This window comes from Gobius niger, assembly GCF_951799975.1.
Source record: "Gobius niger genome assembly, chromosome: 13".
NCBI classification, from domain to species: Eukaryota; Metazoa; Chordata; class Actinopteri; order Gobiiformes; family Gobiidae; genus Gobius; species Gobius niger.
Window position 1 is genome coordinate 13863729 of NC_136864.1, and position 20948 is coordinate 13884676.

Sequence of the window (20948 nt, forward strand, 5' to 3'; positions counted from 1 at the left end):
CTATGCAAAGAAGTCAGATGTGCCTGAAGCCTCAAATCAGAGAGGAAGAGGAGTGTGGGGAGGAGGGGAGATGAAAGGCTACACTTCACTCCAGAAGGAAGACATAGAATTAGAGGGAGGGCAACTAGAATAAAGAGAAAAGATAGTGATTGCAGCGGTCCACCATTTTAGAATTGCAGTGAATGACCGGCAGACATTATTATGCTAAATTAACCTGGGAGGCTCTGGGACGCCATTCAAGATGGAGGCGCCCTGACATCAGATAAGAGCTAGTTTACCAACACACACAAACAGATGGAGAAACCCCACCCCCACGTGCGCTCAAACAGACTTGTGGCTGCGGAGTGGTCAGCAGCATGGCCCTCATTATCATTAGACGCCATTTTCTGCCACAAGATTACAAGCAAGAGCCCCCTCCCCCTCGACATACATGTACAAAACAGACCCTTCACCCACGCGTAAGGACCAACCGACCCCCCCCTTCACTCTACAACTCCCCTCTCTCTGTCCAGGGCCGGGGCGACGCACACACCTCCCCCAGTGCTGACCCCTGCCTGCTGCTCGGGACCGCCCTCTTTCCCGGGATAAAAGGAGGAGAGGGAGAGAGGAGAGAGAGAGGGAAGGGGGAAGCAGGGAGGTGTTGGCGGAGGGGCGGGGGGGGCTTGTCGGGGGGGACGTCCCGGCACATTCCACAGTCCGATCAAGTTTCCACCTTCAACAATGAAAGCACCTCTGACAGAGTCCCACTCGGAGACGGGCAGGCCTCATTCAGACCCTGCAAATGCGTGTTTTATCTTCTAAAATGGAGGAAGCTTATTGTTTTCAAATGAGGTCGAATTACAGGCTGCTGGGCCAAGGCCTCATCCTTCAACAACAAGAATTATTCAGGGGTAAATGCTTTGTACATTGACCCATACAAGGGAAATTAGGTCTGCTAAAAAGTTCAGGATGCAAGCAATTTTCTAATCTCAACCATTTTAACCTCAGTCTGATAAATTACTCATTCAAGTAATCTTACCAACTGAACATATTGGCACACTCCAATACGGCGCCTTTTACAGCGTCTCCTCTTTTTTTCCCCCTGCTTCTTTTGGATTCAGATAATTACGCAGACTAAAAATCTGCATCTTGCATTTATCAAGGCCCGCAATACTAGACTCAAAAGGAGAAATCGAGCCCCTACTTATCCGTAGCAGAAAATGATCCACAACAGCCCATCAACTGCTCGCGCTTTATAAAATTAGGAAGTAATTATATGGGTCTTGCATTTGTTACATTACATCTGATGTGCTGGGCCTAATGTGCAGCTGTCTAGTTTAATTTTAGTCGTCTTAATCAGAAACAGATGATTACAGTTAGCACGCACTTAATGAGGCCCAACAGTGATAGCGGTTATAGCAACGGAGACGCAAAAACAAAAGCGCTGGAGAGGCGTTTGACCATAGCAACCCTCTTCAAGCTACAGAAAATGTCTATGCACAAGTGTCCAGAAGGCAGCGGAAACTTTACTGGAAAAAAGTCAGCAAAGTAATAAGCTGCTTGTCACTTTTACTTAAAAATAGTCAAACTTGGAGCGTCATCTCCATAGCGACAATGAAGTTTACACTTAATCAGGACGGCACCAGGTCTAAATCTGGCCTGAATAAGGATTAAACCGGAAGAGACACTTGGCTTAAAATTAATTGATAAGCATCTGTAAGGGCTGCCTCCTTAAATTTCATCAAGTGGCTGTAACCCTATCCTGCTGCGGGCCTTCCTGGATCAGAGTGGTTCAGTGGCAGGTGGGTGAGTCAGTGCCCAGGGGAGCTGACCCGTGGTTCCCCCCGGTTTGTCACGTGACAGATGTGTGCATCGCCACGTTCACGACCACTGACAGTCCACTGGATACTGAGGGACAGTGTCGCCGGCCCCACATGAGGCAACGTCTGGACAAACTCAGCGGAAGTGTTGGGTTTTCATTTCCCACTACATTTTGAAAGAATATGAAGGCAAAAGGTAATGCCAAAATTAATGGCATTTATTAATCTTCTTGCACCAAATACTCCTCGATAAAAGATTTTCTTGCAGCTACCGATTCAGGTGAGCAGTTTCCAACATCATAAACAAACCAAAGTCACCTCAACACTGCTGTGAGCTGCTCTTACCTGGTTTTCTTGGGCGTCTTGGCCTTGGGCGTGGAGATCTTTGCCTTTTTCTCCTTGGGCTCCTTCGGTTCTTTGGGGGTCTTGGGCGTTTTGGGTGTTTTGGGCTCTTTAGGCGTTTTCGGGGCCTTGGGCTCTTTAGGCTCCTTGCCCTCCGCCTTGTCCTTTGGTTTCTTTTTCCTCTTTTTTTTCTCCTCCTGCGGCGGCGTACTTCCATCTACAGTTCCTAGTTCGCCGGCGTCACTTCCTGCGGCAGGAAATTCAGACTTCACAAGGTCCTCCTCTCCTCCCTCGAGCGACGTCTTCTTCACCTCCTCCTCGTCCTCTGCTTCGAGAACTTTAGCTTTCTTCTTCTTTTTCTTTTTTGGCTTGGTCTCCTGGTCGCACTGCTGCTCTGTGCCGCTGATAGGCTGGCCAGAGGCGGTGGACCTGTCAGGGAGCATCACCGAGGCTTCTCCTGACGGGTCAGTGGGGGAATGCTGTGGAGGAGAGACAGAGGGGAAATGGTTAGGACACCTCTGCTACTTTCAAAAACATGCTAGCCGTAAACTTGGGAGGAAAACACATGAGCATCCTTTGGAAAGCCTATTTAAAGATCAAACAATTTAACCAAAAAGAAAGTACATGTTTCTTTACAGCAGAACAAAGCAACGAGTGAGCGTTGATTCTAGTCCTTTTTGCCAAAATTTTGAGACGCCAAGAGCGGCTTGGAAGCGAGTTACTGAGTTCTGCTTTAAAGCTGAATACAGGAACTGGTCCAGGGGAATTTGGTTTCCTAATCTTTCGTTGGCCACTTTACTATGCAACACACCTGAACAGTCTAAAGTGATTTGGGCTGAGTTAAGACACTTTTACACACAGCAATCTCATTCATGCACCATATTTAAATAGGGTTTATAATATAACCAACAATCGTAACTTTGTATAGTGTTTTAGGGGAGCCCTGGGCCCAGAGGGTACATGTATAAGAAACCTATGGGTGTTAAAGGAACAGGCCACCGTCTTTCAATACTGAGATATGTTCTTACCCGAGCTTAGACGAGTTGTTGCGTACCTGTCTGGTCTTTGTGCATGCCCTCAGTCACGCAAAAAGACCAAAGATGTTGGTAGCATTTGGCCTCTCGCAATGTATTACTATAGCCCCAAACGGGGTGAAGCTAGAAGCGACCAACCTCTTCCACGGGCACCGACATTGACCAGGCAGGTACGCATCAACTCGTCTAAGCTCAGGCAAGAACATATCTCAGTATGGAAAAACGGTGGCCTTTAAGTAATATGTGGTTTGTGGCGGTCGGAGGGTCCGTTGGCGCAGACGTGAGCACTTCTTTCAATCTACCCCCAGGTCAGCTTACCACCACAGAGCATTTGAGTGAAGAATAATTTGTCCTTTGCGTGACTTGTGTCATGTGACAAAGTGTTATATAAATAAGACTCCCTTCCTCTTCCCCTGCCCCGATGCAGACACGGGAACAACACACAATCACCATACAGAGAGCCCCACTCAGGCAGGAAATCAAGCTCAGGGCCTTCTTAATGTAAGGCAAGAGTACGAACAGCTGTAACACAACTTCATATTTGATCGATGATGAAATGCTTTTGAGGTCCCTGTAAATTACAGGTGAAAAATGGTAAGGGGACACTGGCACGCCTTATATGCTTTGTAATACAATTTATGAACGTTTATTTTGCAGCTTGTTTTTAATGAGAAACACTGATTAAGCACCAACTACATCCAACATCTTGCAAAGGGTGCAGAGTTATGGTGCATTAAACCCCTCCTTACCCACTCTGCCTTATGTGCGAATGACCCCCGGTGAAGAGTGTCTAAGAAAATCAAATATGGCCTCTGTAATATGGAGCACATGTGCTGCGAAACATGTCTGCTAATGTGCCATGGGCTCGGCTGCAGCCTGTCAGTCAATAATGCTATATTTGCCGCGGACTGAGGGGGGTGATGCCAGACTCCAGAGCGCAGAGGAGACATCCATCCATAGTATACCCACACACACACTCGCACTCTCCTTGGACTCCCCACCGATACGGTTTCCTTGCCCCTCCAGCAGGCTAACCTTGGTAAACAAACTGGCTGACACCTCATTTTTCCTACTCCTTTGCTCTGGCGCACACTAAAGCTCGCCGCCCTGTCCTCCCGCTCATTGCTCTCGAGAAAGCTCCCAGTGACAGGAAACTGGTTGCCAGCTGTTGGGAGCCTCCGCAGCTGCCGCTCTCCCCTCAGCCGCTCTCCCAGCCCTCCTTCTCTGCCTCCTTCCTTCTCTCCAGCTGCTCAGGGTCCCAGCAGCAGATGGGAAATCAGGCATCATGACACGAATAAATTATCTCCATACTTCAAAAAGGCATGGGCGCAGGGAGGAAGCGTGTGTGTCGGGGAGAGCAAAGGAGTATGCCTCCGAGAGTGAGCGTACGCGCACGGAGTGTGAGTGAATGAGGGGCGTGTGCACATCAGCAAGTTTACAGCAAAACGCCACGGCAGCAGCTACTGTATCTGTACCAGCGCATATAGGTTTAGTAACGCTTGGAGTGCACCCTGGACTGTGTAGTCGGCCAATACGTCTGTAATCAACCGAAGATTGATTTGATCAGCGCTTTCTGAATTCTCTTCAGTTATATTATTAGATAGTGGATAGATACTTGAGGTACACATAGAATTGCACTCTGAACCAAATTATGTTGAATAAGGCCATGAGTGAGCAATGCAAAAGTAAGTTTCAGGAGAAGCCAGAGCAATTATTCATCTAGTCATGGGGTTAACCTTTATTGATCAAGCATTTAGGAACAGTGGCATGTTCCCAAAGTGAATACACCTATTTGTACAACATCCAAGCACTGGAACCAAATGCAAACTCCTCTACAACTGTGTGTGCACATCCACTGAAATAGCAAGCGACAGCAGACTCTGGGACAATCATGCTTCCTGCATCCCAAACGCTAACCTTTCTCCAAATATGGTCATCACATCTGGCTCCATAAACAGTCTCCCAGCTACCGGAGGCCAAAGGAGAGTTAACAGCAGTATATCAGCAAACTATTCCTCAGCCGCTTTACTCCCAGGAAGCTAATGCTAATGCAAATACAGACACCGTTATAGCGAACTACCGCAAGGTCACACATGCACACAAACACCTGCTGACACACACGTAAACTGAGCCATTTAGACGCGAACAGGGGAGAGGGAGGTGGCTCCGAGAGAGCGAGAGAGAGACAATCCCAGATAGAGAGAGAGGAAGAGATGGGGGTGATGCGGTGCCAAGAGATAAATCTGTCCTCCTGCCAAGCTTCCGAGATAATCAATCACACGAATGACAATGGAGACACACACACACAACACAAACAATCGCGCACACACACACACGCACGCGTCGCATCAGGGAAAGCTGGGAACTGGTGTCGATCCAGTTTACCATCCAAAATGAGAAACATCATGGCCAGGTGTATTTACATGGACCTGCAGAGGCTAGAAGATAAAAACTATACCACAGGTTTACAGAATGAGGCCTAATTGATGGTACCGACTGCTCCCTGGGGCCTCTAAAGCTTTTTACATTTACAAGCAGGTTTCTAACATGTCTAATTAGCCATTGACTCGAATAATAATGAAATCAAGAGCAAATTCCGCATAGACAGGCCCTTCACAGCCCAAGATCGAATCCCGGTCCTTCTCCCTGCGAGGCGACAGCACCAACCGCTGCTCCACTATACCCGCCCCAAATAATCAGCAAGTTTGACACCGAGCGAGCCAACTGCTGATCAATACTGTACAACGCTTAAGTTTTCAACTATGACCATCCCATCCATTGTTTTGCACGACTTGAGATAAACGCTATATTGGCATAGAAGGTTCCTGTAAATACTTCTCTCCAGATGATGGGGCTTTTCAAATGAAGAGTACTTTTCTTCACATAACATTTGAACAAATTAAAGTTTAATGAAAACCTTTCGACAATAACAATGGAGCCAGTGATCAGAGAAAAGTGAGAAGGAAATGTGTGGAGATGCAGAGTTAAATGTAGCGGCTCAAACACTTAAACCTCCCAAAGGATCCACTGAAAGGAAATCCTACTGTTCCTCCCTCTGCGCTGTCCATCCATCCATTCATCCTTCTCCATTTCTCTCCAGACAGCCAGGATCTGCTGACCCCCCACAACGTACAGCACCAACTTATCAACATGGTTATAATGTAAATGTCATGGGCTAAAATACAGTATCAGGTTCAAGAATTATTGGATTTGTATCTAAATCAGTATTATGTTATAAACCTACAAATCTCAGATAGTTATTGTTCAGACCACGGTCTCCCATGCATCATCAGGTTCAGAGAAAGTCTTTGGCTTCTGTGTACAGCATCATCAATGGTCAAATTACAGGTGAGGGAATATTTCCAGTATTAAAAAGGATTTGGTTACAGTCTCATCTTTTCTTGCAGTTTAAAAGGTGCACTGAAGCACACTTTGAACATTTTCTATCAGCAGCAAATTGTTAATAATTAAGCCCAGTCCAGTTTTGGTACAGTAGAGTCCTCTCTTATGCCTCAGCTTTTTGTGTAAAGAGTGTATTTAATAAAAATCAGCTAAGCACCAAAACCGTTTCAGAGACTAGAGTGGAAAGTTGCCCACACTAGTGCTCTTGTTATCCGTCCTCAAAGGATTATGAAGTGCACCATCTTTCAAAACAAGGGCACAGCCACAAAACTGCGCCTCCCTGACTCTGCTGCAGTGGATTGGTGTATACTCCATTAACCACAACTTTGCAACGCTAAAACTGGACTTGTGGATGATTTTTTTTCTACCGTTCCACACATAAATGTGCTCCGATTATTTCCACCATTTTGTACAAAAACAGCAGTAATCTATGCAAATATGAGTATTTCCTAGAAGCCAGAGTAGTTCAGTGGTCTTGTAGCTCACTGACAGCATGTGAGATTGGGGGAGGGGTGAGACAGCTATGCTATATGTCGAATACTGTGCTGCACGCAACGCAGCGTGTGTGAGAGCGAGGGATGTGGAATAAAGGTCAGCTCACTGCACTCTGCTGGAGCTGTGACCTTGAGCTGCTGCTGAGGGCGTGCACGTGAGTGTGCATGCAAGTGTGCATGGGGCGTGCACGCGAGTGTGCATGAGGGCGTGCACGCGAGTGTGCATGAGGGCGTGCACGCGAGTGTGCATGAGGGCGTGCATTAGTAATAACCATCCTTAGTGAACAGATGGAGCTTACAGTACCAGACATACAGTCATCATGAGTGACTGACCGCGATGTGCGTTTGTCTAACAAGTGCATCATCAGGATGAGCCCGGGACCACATTAAAAACAATCAACGCCAACTTCTCCAAGAACGGTTCATGTCAAGTGGAAGGTCAGGGCACACGCTCCTCTCGACCTGTAGAGGATCCAAGCTAAAGACCTGAACAAGAAAATATGCACTCTATACAACCAATGCACTGCAACATATATTAAGATAAAACATAAATAGAGGTGAAATAAATAACAATACTCTGTCCCTCAGGATATGCTACAAAAGAAAAGCTCTGACAGATATCAAATTGTAGACTGGGATTGCTTTGAGGCTCGCTTTGAGGCTTGTTTTTCCAGCGTAGCCCCAGAGAGAGAGGACTCCCTCTTTGCCAACACGTGCTCCTCTGCTGCAACCGGGCTATCCCATTTCCTCAGGCACGTTCGTCATCCCACTCCAGACCACACCATCCCGGGCCACCGCCACTGTATACAGTGTGTAATGACAGGGGCCACTGCAGGCAGCGCAGCCAGCCAAGGAGTGCGCTCACCAGTCAAACCTGGCATCTAGGTCACGAGAGCTGGATAAATTAAGTGTGACGGCTGAAATGTCAACCACAAAACGCAGCGGCGCGGGAGGTGGGGCCTGGGTGGAGTCATTGAGGAGGAGAGCAGGATGGAGGGCAGAAAGTGGGACTAGATCTGTGCAGTGGTAGATGTGGCCACAGGGCTGCTATTGTGTATGTGTGTGTATGTGTCAGTGGAGAAAGGGGGCTTTGAGCTACAAAACAAGCTAATGGAAGAGCCAGGGCACGTGACCGGAGCGGCGGCGGAGATGTCACAGGGAACTGCTAATGTCTTCCTCCCCACCTCCCCAGACCAAATCCCAGACTGCGTGTCCTGGGATCTTTCTTTTCTTGTTTTCTTACATGTGCCCTCTTAGTGAGTGGACCCTTCCCCCCACTTCTTAATCGCCCCCAAGCTTCCCCCGTCCCTTCCTCAATTTTTCCTTTTTTGCACTGTGACAGGACTAGAAAAATCAAAATGTCTCCAACTGTCCAAACTGCACTTCGTAATCAACGTGATCAACTAAACACTAATTGGTTATGTCCATAAGATCAAATGAACACATGAGTTAGTTTTGTTGCAGATGAGAAAGCACCGACAGATTTATTTGATAGGGGCTAAATATTGACACGCAGACGGAAAGACAGGCAGCGGAAAGAGCGGAGACGGGACGGGGGAGAGGCAGGAAGGGAGGTTTCCTGAACAGAGGAGGGGACACGCGGGAGCAGGAGGGAGGGGGGATTATGCTGGTGGCGCCACGGTTTGTGTGAGCCCGTGTGTGTGAGTGCACGTGTGTCAGGATATGGAGCTCGCAGGAAACAAACAGCTGCAAAACTCCATTTCCCCTCTTTACAGAAACACACATGTAAAGCCAAAGGCCTCAAAGGAAAGACACAAAACTCTGATGTGAGCGGCAAAAAGCTTCACAAATCTCAAGACACTCAAGATGGCCAACAGGAGCAGGTACAGCTTACGGTGCCTGACGCTCATTCTTGGTCATCCTGAGTTTATTGGAAAGGAAACAATAAAACTGGTGGAAGAACAACAACAATGTAGCCTGGTTGTTGGGCAGAATGTTAGCAGGTGGCACTGACTGACACACTACGGCTGGGGCTTTTGTGAAACAGACCCCCGAGTCCGATGCACTGCTGTGTTCTCAAATGTCATGTATACACACAGCGCTCACTTCCTCTCCGCTCACACTCCACTCCCCACCCACATGAAAAATAAACATTCACATGAAAAACACCCACACAAAACCAAACGTGCACAACCGTACCGCCATCGACGCAGCGCACTCACCTGAACATGAGGCACTTTCTGTGGGGTGAGGGGGGGCGAGGAGAGAGGGTGGGGGGCAGCAGGTGCCCAGGGGTGTGCGGCCTGGTGGGGGGGCAGGTGTTGGTGAGGGGGATGAACGCTCTGGTTTGGGCCCTGAGCCCCATGCTGACCCACAGCAGGGCCCTGGAACCCCATAGGGGCAGGAGGCATGGGCTGTCCATTTCGGGGGGCCTGCTGCTGGGCCTGGAGCAGGCGCTGGTCAGCCCCCTGACCCACCGGGGCTTCGTGAGGACCTGGGAGTGGAAAAGGACAACATGTCAGACCACATTTAGGTAAAGCTTTAAAACAAGTCTGCACTAACATAAAAACCACGTGAGCCAGGTTCACACTGCTGGTTCATATTTGTATTAAATACCACATGTTCATGCATCTATAGACATTTTAAATAAATGAACCAGGGGCTTCTTCACAGCCAACGCAGAACAAAAGAAAAACAAAAATGCATGAATGAACCAGACTGTGGTATAACGCTCTACGCTGCCTGTACAAAACCAGCTGAATAATTTATAGCAGAAAATCCAGTTGAGACGCCTGGAAAGCAAGTGTGAACCTCAGCACCCCTCTCTCCAGACTGATGCAGAGGAGCAACAAGGACTCTGTTCTGTCATTTTAACAGTGGCCTCAACAGAAACACTTTATTTCCAAGGAATGAGTTGTTTAAATCATTCAATTATTACATTTGGTACAGTTATTTGCATTCACAATCTTTCTCGTAAGAGAACATAAATGTAATGCAGCCCATCAAGACAAGCAGCCACTGTTCCAACATGTCATTACAATAGTCCTCTGTAAGACTGACACCGATAATAGAGTTAGAAAAATGAATGAGAATACCATGGCTAATTGTTACAGCTTCACAAATGATATCACTGCAAAACCATTGAATGAGCAGACTGTTCCTGAAGGTTGTGACCTGGTCACGTACACTAGGGAAACTTTGAATAAACCATTGGTCTATAGCTCACCTTGCTGTGGCGGGATGGGGTGTCTGTTTGGGCCGATTGGAGCCCCATGCTGTGGCCCGATGCCGGGGTACATCTGCCCTGCGTTTGGGGGTATGTGCGGCTGGTGCTGGGGGTGTGTGGCAGGCAAGGGGGCCTGAGGGGGCCTCTGTTGATGTGACATGGTGTGGGGTGGTGATTGCATGGAGTTATATCCAGATACATCCGAGGGTCCAGTTAGTCCTGCACTTGGTGGTCTCCCCTGGGGTGGAGGAGTAGGGGTTCCCAAACCCCTCAAGGGGGACAAGGAGGGAGAGGGGTACGATCCCTGAGCTGGAGGTACGAGGTGGGTCTGGGACTGGTTGTGGTTGAGGTGCATAGGCTGGCCCTGCTGTCCCGCCGGCTGCATTGGGGCAGGATGAGGCTGGTGTGGTGGTCCAGGGGGGTATCTCTGTCCTTGCTGCCCAGCTGCGGGGCCTGAGGCCTGGGGGAACCGCTGTCCAAGGGCCTGGTTGTTGGGACCTACATTAGAGTTGGCCCCTTGATTCATCCCAGGTCCCATAGCTCCATACTGGCCTTGATATCCAGGGTACTGGCCACCCGCATAGGACCCCATGCCCTGCTGGGAGTGCTGGTGAGGGAGTGGGGGCTGACGGGAAGGGGAGAGGGGGTATCTGGGACTGTGGCCCATATTAGGATAGCCCTGTCCTTGTTGTTGCTGTGGATGGGGATGTCTCATCTGGGGCCCACTCATCCCAACATGTCCCAGGTAGTGCGAGGGGTCCTGAGCAGAGGCAGGCGCCATGCTCTGGGAAGGGTAGTGTTGGTTCATACGTGCTGCATTAGCACCAGGAGGGCCTTGCATCCCACTGTAGTTGCCTTGGGGCATCTGGTAGCCCCCCATCTGGTTGGGAGCACCCTGCGACGGGGGCTGTGGGTAGGGCAACCTGTTCTGCTGCTGCTGTGGCCAGCCCCCTGCGGCTGCCCCTCCATCACTCGGGTAGCCTCCGTGAAGGGGGTTGGTAGAGTTTGCCTGGTTGTTGTGGTAGTGGGACGCCATGCCGTTCATGGCTGGGTTAACATTCGTTGGCCCTTGACTGGGACCATTCTGGGCCATCATTCGCCCCGGGGCAGCTCCACTCTGATCATAGCCTCCATAGGAGCCATGGTCGTACATTTGACCCATTTTCGGCTGTCCAGGACCAGGTCCCATCATGCCCTGGTGGTACGGCCTGCTCCCCTGGTGGTCATGGTTCATAGCGGGGTTGGTCTGGCCAGAGGCCGCCTGCTGGGGATAGGAGTCTCCCAAACCATCAAATCCATCAGAGAAGAGCCCCGCATCATCCCCAAATAAGCTCAACATCCCTGGGTCCGCCATGACGGAGCCCACAGGTGGGGCTGCTGAGGAGCTGTGTTGTGCACAGAGGAATGGGGCAGGTGTCGCTGTTATTCCATGGTCTGATCAGGTTTCTGAAAAATACAAGAACATAATTGACTTAATTCTGAGAGGAAAAAAAAAATCAAAATAGGGACTTCTCATTTTGAGCCATATCTAAAACCAAACCGAATTTTTTTAAAGCAAAAGTAATTCCCGACTAGTGTGGGCTCAAATATTGGCAAGTATTTGGAACTCTTCCCTCTCAGCGTTAGCCACAAACACAGTTGGCCACCCCTGAAAACCCGCCCAACCATTAAATTTAACAAATAAGAGCTCTGTGCGAACCCCAAAAACAAGCGCATTTCATAAACCCCTCCCCCATTGCATTTTAGCACCAAACAAAAGAAGTTCTTTCTTTTCTAACACACTCAGAGTCACTGAGAGGCTGTATGTGTGTTAGAACAAAGGGCTCAGCAGATGCAACTTTGTTTGAACAGCAGCAGCTGCCATCCAGCCAGTATCAAACAGCCCAGAGACTTTCGGCCAAACCACTCGTCAACTCCACACCATCCTCTGTGCAGTCGCCACAGCCGACAACCAATGAGGAGACAGCGGATGGGACGTCCTGGCAGCTGGAACGGTCACCTGCCAGCACCTCTGTCCACACTGCACACATCTTTACAGACTAGAACTAAAATGGTTGCAATCCTAAAGGAAGTCCTGATGTGCATTGCAGAGGGGGGAGGTTTTCTTTAAGCTTCAAAGAAAAGAAACTTGTGCTGCCATTCCACCCTCCCCCAATTCCACTACTTTGAGCATTTCCTGTTTTATCATTTGCATTCCTCTCTCGTGCTGACCATAGAACTTAAACATCCCACTGCTTCCTTACCAACAACAAAGATTTCTGAATATAGGCCTGGTAAGCGAAGAAGCAACATATCATGGTTCAAGATTAGAAGACATTGATCAGTAAATGCCCCATCAATTGTTGGACCACTTGTTACAAAGCTGTTTCAATAAATAATTTATAACTTAATTTCATCATGTGCCTGATTACATGAGACATGGTGTAATGAATGATTTACCAGGTGTATCATTCAAAGACTAAAAATCCATGTGGTTAGCAATTCTTTGCTGAGAGTTTGTTGTTGATTAAAATCCCCAAAATGGCATCGGGTCTTTTTGTTCCGTTCTTGGGCAAGACATTTCACAAATATTTATAATAATGCATTGGATTTTATAGAGCGCTTTACTGGACACTCAGACACTTTGCATTGCATTATTCATTCACTCCATACTTGGTGGTGGTAAGCTACTATTATAGCTACAGCTGCCCTGGGGTAGACTGACGGAAGTGAGGCAACCAGTCTGTGCCATCGGCCCCTCCGACCACCACTCACTCACTACATTCACCCGGGCTTCCTGGTGTTCCCAAATGGTCTCCATCCAAGCATCAGCCTGGCCCTTCCCTGTATGGTTGGCGAAATTTTAAAAATTGGTAAGAGTTTGGGTTGTGGATATAGGTTAGCCTAACTTCAGATTGACCTGGGGCAGCTGTGGCTACAACAGAACCTTGTCTCAACCAACAAAGGTGATGAGGATTGAATATTACACCAAAATAGAAAGGACAACAAACACAATATTTAGTAGTAAAAATAAGTAAAGTTCTTTAATCTTCAGCTCATTGTCATCAGTAAAAGGTCCCTTAAATACTTTGTACCAATTGTCTCGTTGGCCGTTAGGTGGAACTTTACCCCATTTTTACCACTGGTGTGTGAAATTCACACACAATGTAAAACCCTGAAACAGAAAGGATTTCCAAAGACTTTTGCTTCACTGCAAAGAGCCAGGATTCAAACTAAATGTGGCTCCTTGTGGACAACGCAGAATAGCCATTGAGGGAGTGGGCAGGCGACAGGGCGGCCATTAGCATGACAGAGGATTACTGTAAAACAATCTCTCTGCTGCCTTTGGGCGCTCAGTGGGAGCCTCTTCAGGGCCAGCAGTCGCCCTCTGTCTGTTGTTGTGTAAATGGTGGTTAACAAGCCCTTTCTTCCAAATCTCCCTGAACCATAAACACGCTCTCAGCCCAGACAGGAAAACAGGTGCGGCTGTGCTTTCACCGATGTGGTCAGCCTTGATTCATCTCAATCCAATCGAAAAAGTTAAGCAATAAAATTTTATAAGATCCTGTCACTATAGCGTTATTATAACCTAATGCTTTGACTCTCATTAAGCTGAAAAGGTTTTGCCAGTGTCAGTGAAGCTATGGATGCTGAACCGCCACCAGGAGATGTGGGCAATGGACAAGCAGACAATCATTTTTCTCAAAAGGCACTTCCTATTAAAGCCGCACAATTTGGGGAAAATATCCAATTATGATCTCTGACAAAAAATATTCAGTTCCTACGCCACATGTTAAAAGGGACTATAAGGAGTTTAAAAATGCTTAAAATGATGTGTTTTCTTCCCACTACATGTTCCAGCAATGTCCTAATGTGTAGAATGAGCCCAGAACAATTCACCACAACTGCCTCTAAAATCCTGCACTGTCACTGAAAAAGGTGTTAATTTGGGTCCGAAGTGCTGTCATGCACGAGCTTAATATAGAAGGTGCAGTTACGCTTAAGACCTGAGGTGGCAGTAGTGAGTATAAAATGGCCAACTTGCATCTAGTCTCTTTAAACACGTTCAGAATCAGGAATATTAGCATTAACCAATTGCGAAACATGTTTGTATAGGTCAAAACTCTAGAATAAAGACTTTAAACTTAGAAAAGACCCAGAAAATATTGTTTTATTGCAAAGGATTCAGTTCTGCTTCGATATTGCAGTCTGTGATATGCAAATTCATATAAGTGGAGTTGGAAAAGTGTTGTTAAAGTAGTTCTCTTTTGCAAGCCCTTAAGTTGATCAAAAACATATTTCTACAGTCCAAATATCATCAATACTTCACTTTTCTACAAATGGACTTTTTGTGGTTAACACCGTTGCATAAACAATGAAATACTGTCAGGTTACATCACTTCCTCTGCATTTTAGTCACAACAGTGTAGGGGGAAAAGTTTCGGCACACAGTGTGCGTGTGGCAGGTGAGCGTAATAGTGCAATTTCACACGCCCTGCAGCGAGCCACTACGAAGGAACTGATTTCCTGTCGGCGCACACAGCCACGCACCAAACTGCATCACTGAGCTGTGCGCTGCAGAGGCAAGCACCTGCGCTGCCTCCTAATGTGCGTTTAGGAGGTTTTATCGATGGGTTCAATTAAGCACTCTTAAAAATTAGAAATGCATGTGATTTGCAGTAACAAGGCTGGATATTGTTTCAACACCATTTGGCATCATTTGGATATGTCTTAAAGGGGCAAATTCAAACTACTTATTTCCAGCACGTCATCGTTCTCTCATGAAGAAAACTAAAGATTCAAACTCTCTGCACTAAGAACGTCAAATGATCGTTGTGCAACATTCAGTGACAATGTTGCACAACGATCCTATCGCAAGATGCCACAATATATTGCAAAAACACAGAGATCTTCAATCTGACTGAGATTTACACTTTTGCAAACAGCCAAAGAGCCAAAAAGGCACGCAAGTTACAAAATGCAAAAGCTTTTTTGTCATAATTTTCCTCATTTTCTTTTTGATTTGCTTGCTTCAATCCTGAGTTAGTGAAGTCTTGTTTATGGAGAAAATGAAATCCTTCCATTTCAATAATCAAGAGTCATTGAAAATTGCTTTTATTGTGCAGCCCTAACCGTTCATATTCAGTCTGTCTCCTTCAAGAGCTCCACTCTGTCCACACCTGCAGAGAGCCTGACAGCTTTACTAGACCCATGCTAATCATGTGTTTCAGCACCTAAATTGCCTCCAATACAAAGCATTAGGTAATTACTATATCGACTTATGGTTCAACATGTGACCGATAAACAATACATGTTTGTGATTTTTTAAAGTAATACATTATTTTTTACCCAAAGTAAGTTGTGCTTTATTGTATTTCATGTGGGATATCTGAAGCTTTGGTGGCAATAAAAGGTGAAAGATATTAGGGCTGAAAGATATATCATTATCGTTTCAATAGAGACATATGAACATTCAAGATATTAAAAGGAACTAGATGCAAGTTGGTCATTTCTATACAACACCTCAGGTCATACGTGTAACTGCAGGTTCTATATTAAGCTCATGCATGACGGCACTTCGGACCCGAAGTAACATCTTTTTGAGTGACAGTGCAGGATTTTAGAGGCAGTTGTGGTGAACAGGTCTGGGCTCATTCTACACATTAGGACATGGCTGGAACATGTAGGGGGAAGAAAATACACAATTTTAACATTTTGAAACTCCGTATTATATTTTTATTTTTCTGCTTGGTTTTCACCGAACCCTGTAGTTATATCGTATCGATATATTTGGTATGAATATCGATATATTAGTCCATGTCGTTCAGCCCTCAATGATATTGTTTATCGCAACATTTTCCGGCTTCAATATATCCAACTTCAAGTTTAGTTATTGTAACAGGCATACAAAGCTGAATAAATGAAATATAGGGCCTTTATGGTTCGATACCATCACATGTTTAAATCGACACAATGGTCAAAACCAGGGATTTATTAAATCATAAACAGATGTAAAATTAAGAAAGCACTCTTCCCACCAACGGATTATGTTAATACTTTTAGATTTTTACAAATGCAATCTGCTACTACAATAAAAAGAATTGCACACAGTCCTACTTCAATGTTCTCTTTTTGCCTGGCGTCCAGTCAAAACCACTGCACCCATAGGAAGCTCGTGCAGGGGTCGGGTGCTGAGGCGCAGCTGTCAGCACAGAGGAATTGGGTGAACGGTCAGTGTGCCGCTTTAGACACAAATCGCATCAAAGGATGAGGCACTTACCACGCCCCTCCCCCCATCACAACACACCGCACGTGGGCAAGACGGAGTCAATACCCGGCCACCACAGCGGGACGGGCGGGCGCGAGGAGGCTCGGGAGATGGAGAGCGAGGGCCTGATCAATTTTACAAAATGAAAGATGCTCCTGGGATGGCAATCTAAGCCTTAAAGCAGTTACACGCTTGACATTAATTTATCTTCCACTTATTGTTTCTGGATGCAGGTGGCTGGAGCCTGGACTAGAAATACACCGAAAATAGTCAAATGTTTGAAGATGGGACACAGAAACTGAAACTTATTGACTCACCAACGGCAAAGAGACGTTGCTAGCTAAAGGGACTATAGGGAGTTTAAAAGAAAACCAAGACCTGTTCACCACAACTGCTTCTAAAATCCTGCACTGTCACTCAAAAGGTGCAGTTACACATATGGCCTGAGGTGGCAGTAGTGAGTATAAAATGGCCAACTTGCGTCCAGCCCCTTTAACACAGAGTTACCTTATCTTTGGATGGTTGTAGAAAACATTGATGGGCCCACGCAAAGCTTGATAATTGAACTAGAAACCTTTTTCCACCACCGCCAGGTCATCACGCACCAAAGCTTAGCAAAAATTTAACAAAACTCTACCACGGCACAATCAAAGTTATTACCTCTATTTAAATTTCTGAAAACAGCCAAGCAGCACACACCATTTCCGAAACAAATTTTACTCAAGATTTTTTCCGAGCCATTGTCAAACTGTGTGGAAATATAAACAACCATTTAAATCTCCTTTTGTGGTGATTCTGTATATAGTTGCGAGATTTGCCACAGCCCTGCAGCTCCTAAACAATAAGCCTTCCCCTCTTACATAATATATATATAATCATAATAACCCCACCACAATTACATTACATAACTTCATCAATCTTTCCATTCACATTTGCAGCAGCATTTATCCCTAATTCAAAACCCTTTCAACCAAAAAATGTTATACGCCACAAGCTCTTCCACATTTAGCATTAGTAGTCTTTGTGCCTTGCTTACATAATTTCAGATCCATTTAAATATGGCTAAAAGTAAAGCATAGGCTTATTCTTGGCCTATAGAAAAAGAGAGGGTTCAATATCGTGGTTTGACTGGACCACACTGATCATTATCAAAGACTTTGAGGCGACAGACTTTACAACTTTAGATTCTCAGCCCGACTCTGCCTGTATAATGACTCACGTTTTATGTTGCTATTGCAGCACTGAATTCTGGGAAAGCTGAGTAATAAAGAACATGTTAGTCATTTGGAGCGTTCGATAGGTTTGGTCACACCCTGAATAATAAAGCAATCGTAAATTTTACATGATCAAACAGGACGGGGAAACACGTGGAAGAGGAAATGGATGGTATTACCACAAAAGAGGATGTCTCTAATATCTAATATGAAATTTCAACAGTGACTAACAAACAAAATGGCAGAACACTGTAAAGTTACAAAAGAGTGATGAGGATCAGCATGTCAGTTATCATTTGCTGGACGTAAATTACACAAATATTTCAACATGTTTTAAACTTTACTGAAAATAATAAGCAGAGGAAAAGAATCTAAATTGTAATTGTATCCGTGCCATCACATTTGGCTCCATAAAAACAAATCATGTGGGAAAAAGAGTCTAATGGTCAATGTTGGGTGTCTCTAGATGCCAATGAAAAGAGTCACTCTCGTCAGGACGGTTTTGTTACGACACAGGCCGGTGACAGAAGGGTGTGTTCTGAGTTTGACAACACGAAACATGCACAGCGTCATGACTCCTGCACATGAAGCTGTGGCACGTGCACTTTGTGTCTTCAGATAAAGCCAGTGGCAACAAGAATTCACACAGACTCAGCTGCTCCAGGCGCCACATTACACATTGACAATTATCGCTCGAACTGGTTCCTGGAGCCTACAAGTAACAGAGCAAACTTTTAGTCAAAACATGTTTGTGGAAACAACCAATATGAATATCTGATACAGTAGTTGTACATATGTTAAAGATTAATGGTTTTAGAAAAGGATCAGACAATGGGTCACACTGACCGCCGTGACAAACACACACTGTAATATTGCAGTTTGACACTTTAGATATGTATAACTTGGAAGGTCTTGCGAAATTAGGAGTTTGTTAGTTGTCTCAGAGAGGAACGTTTGTGAAAAGTTGTGTGAAGCTCTGAAGAAGCACCAGATTAAAAAAAAAAAACGAGGTTTAAAGTCATGCACTTGTCTTTTTCTACAAAACCTCCTTCAGAACAGAAGAGACGTCTGAGAAAATTAGTTGATGTTGCAGTGCGGGTACTTCTTTGGTGTCCAGTTACATAACTCATTACCCAGCGCACTCATTTTGACTTTGCTCTAGTTTCTTTCTAAAAAGTACAATCTGAACCATGACAATTGGTCGCGAGCCTCTAAACCCCGCTGATACCACTGAGCTTCATGACAAAGTACTAGAGAACCCACAATAAACAAACACAGACCTATATTGCAAGTGGTACAAGGTTCAAGTCTGTCTTCTTGCTTGGAGGCGAGACTCCGGCCTAATTACACAGTAAAACACTGGAGCCTGCTGCTTCCAAACTTCCAGTCAATTTAAGAACCAGATTAAAATCCTATCTGCTGTAACTTCTTAACATATTTTAACATTTTCTTCTTTGCTTTTCTGTGCTTGTTTTTGTATTATATTTATTTTACAACTTCTTCCAGTTTCCTGTGTTTTGGTTTTCCGTCTGTTCTTAAGCACATGGAGTGGCCGATTTGTAAAAGATGTGCTTCACAAATACATCTTGCCCAATTACTCTGCCATTGATATGTTGTTTCCTAGAAAGAAGATCTCGGTGTTTACAGCAGCAACTGATCTTTTTTTTTTTTTAAACATAACACTACGCCACACGGAAAGAGCACAGAGTCAGAAGCACGCGATATAAGCCTCCAGCAACTCCACAACAGCACAGAGCGGTGGTGTGTCTACTGTCGAGACTTTGGCAGCTGAACTGTCTGTAGCCTCCAGGCTTTACTACAGGAAATCTCTGCCATGTCAACACCGCCACGCTTCCTCTTAGCTCCGCGCAGAGACAGACCAAAAAAAAAAAAAAACCCAACAACTAGCAAACAGCGGCCTATGGTACAGCCTTCAAGTGGTAACTGATCCGGAGGTTCTTCCCTTTTGGTGAACACGTGCGCAGCCACCCACCTCCACATTATCGCCGGGATCTAAAGCCACTATAATTTATACCTTTGTTCGCAAATGGAGGACAGCGCGCGGGGAGCTCGGGCTGTGTGTGTGTAATTACGCTCAAGTGTAGGGGATGCAAGCCTTGTGTTTGGGGCTGGGATTTGGGCCCGGAAGGAAGAGAGGAGGTGGAGTAAAAGGGGGAGGGAGGGGGGCAAGCGAGAGGACAGGGCGGGGGGGGGGTATCAAGAGTAAAGGCAAGAAAGAGCGACGCACTGAAGCTCGAGAAAATCTGGTTATTTTACGCACGGCTGCTTCGTTAATGGACAGTGTGTGTGCCGAGTGCATGCTGTGTGGCGTTTGGGGGGAGGAGGCGACGGGTCAGCAGGAAAAGGGCTGTGTTTATCCAATCTGTTCCCTGCCTTTAGCATGTGGTATCGGAAAAACCACTGGCTCTCGCTCGCATCCCGGAGGACGGAGCGGGCCGGGCTCAGGGGAGGAGGGAGCGAGGAGGAGGAGGAGGGGGAGGAGAAGTAGGGCACAGCGACGGGTCGTTGAACCAGTGGAGGGCTGCAGGAGTTGGACACACAGAACCTGTTACATGTGTAGTATGACTGGGAAAAACGATCGCGTCAAGAACCACTTATGGCAGCTTTTGAGCTTCTGGATGAAATTGTAGCACAAAAAAAAGAGCTGCAAGTAATGAGCAATGGCATCAGAACTAATCCTGAACTCGCCACAGAGTTACAGCTACTACGCCAAGACTAACCCGGCTTAATACAGGACTAAACATTGCAAACCAAGAACCACCAAAGAAAAGGACTTAACCATGAATCAACCCCCATAAAGGTATCTTATTAAACTAAAGCCAAATTACAGAAAAGCTGAATACCACCGGAAACAAACATTTATGCAGAAAAAAAACAAGTCTGAACCAGGTCGAGACTCGAAACTAAGCAGTGATTCACCAAACAAGCTGCAAAACCCAATTAAGAGCCCACTTAGCCGACTAGACTCAGGCCTTGAAAGTCAAGAGACTTTTGGGAAAATATAGACTGTATTGAGCTTAAATGAATCGGGGAATGAATCGATCCACTGCATTTGAGGTTATATTTGGAAGTAATGTTGGAGAGCATGAGAAAACGGAGTGGTTAAAGGTCAAGTTAGGCTTTTTGGGGAGATACAGTGGGACTAAAGGGATGGCGAGACAAAGTATGGATAGTGTGAGTTCAAGTCAAGAAACAGACCAAACATTTT

The 20948-nt window shown here is 46.0% G+C and overlaps 1 protein-coding gene across 1 annotated transcript in view; it reads right to left on the reverse strand.

Moving 5' to 3' along the window:
• The window catches only part of chd7 (chromodomain helicase DNA binding protein 7), a 67404-nt gene that overhangs the window by 37509 nt on the left and 8947 nt on the right, over positions 1-20948 (reverse strand). The window contains exons 2-4 of the mRNA XM_079569042.1: positions 10259-11704; positions 9255-9526; positions 2145-2620 (exon numbers count right to left, since the gene is read on the reverse strand). Of these exons, the coding sequence (XP_079425168.1) occupies positions 2145-2620; positions 9255-9526; positions 10259-11612 (2102 nt within the window). The 5' untranslated portion in view covers positions 11613-11704. The remainder of the gene's footprint in view (positions 1-2144; positions 2621-9254; positions 9527-10258; positions 11705-20948) is intronic.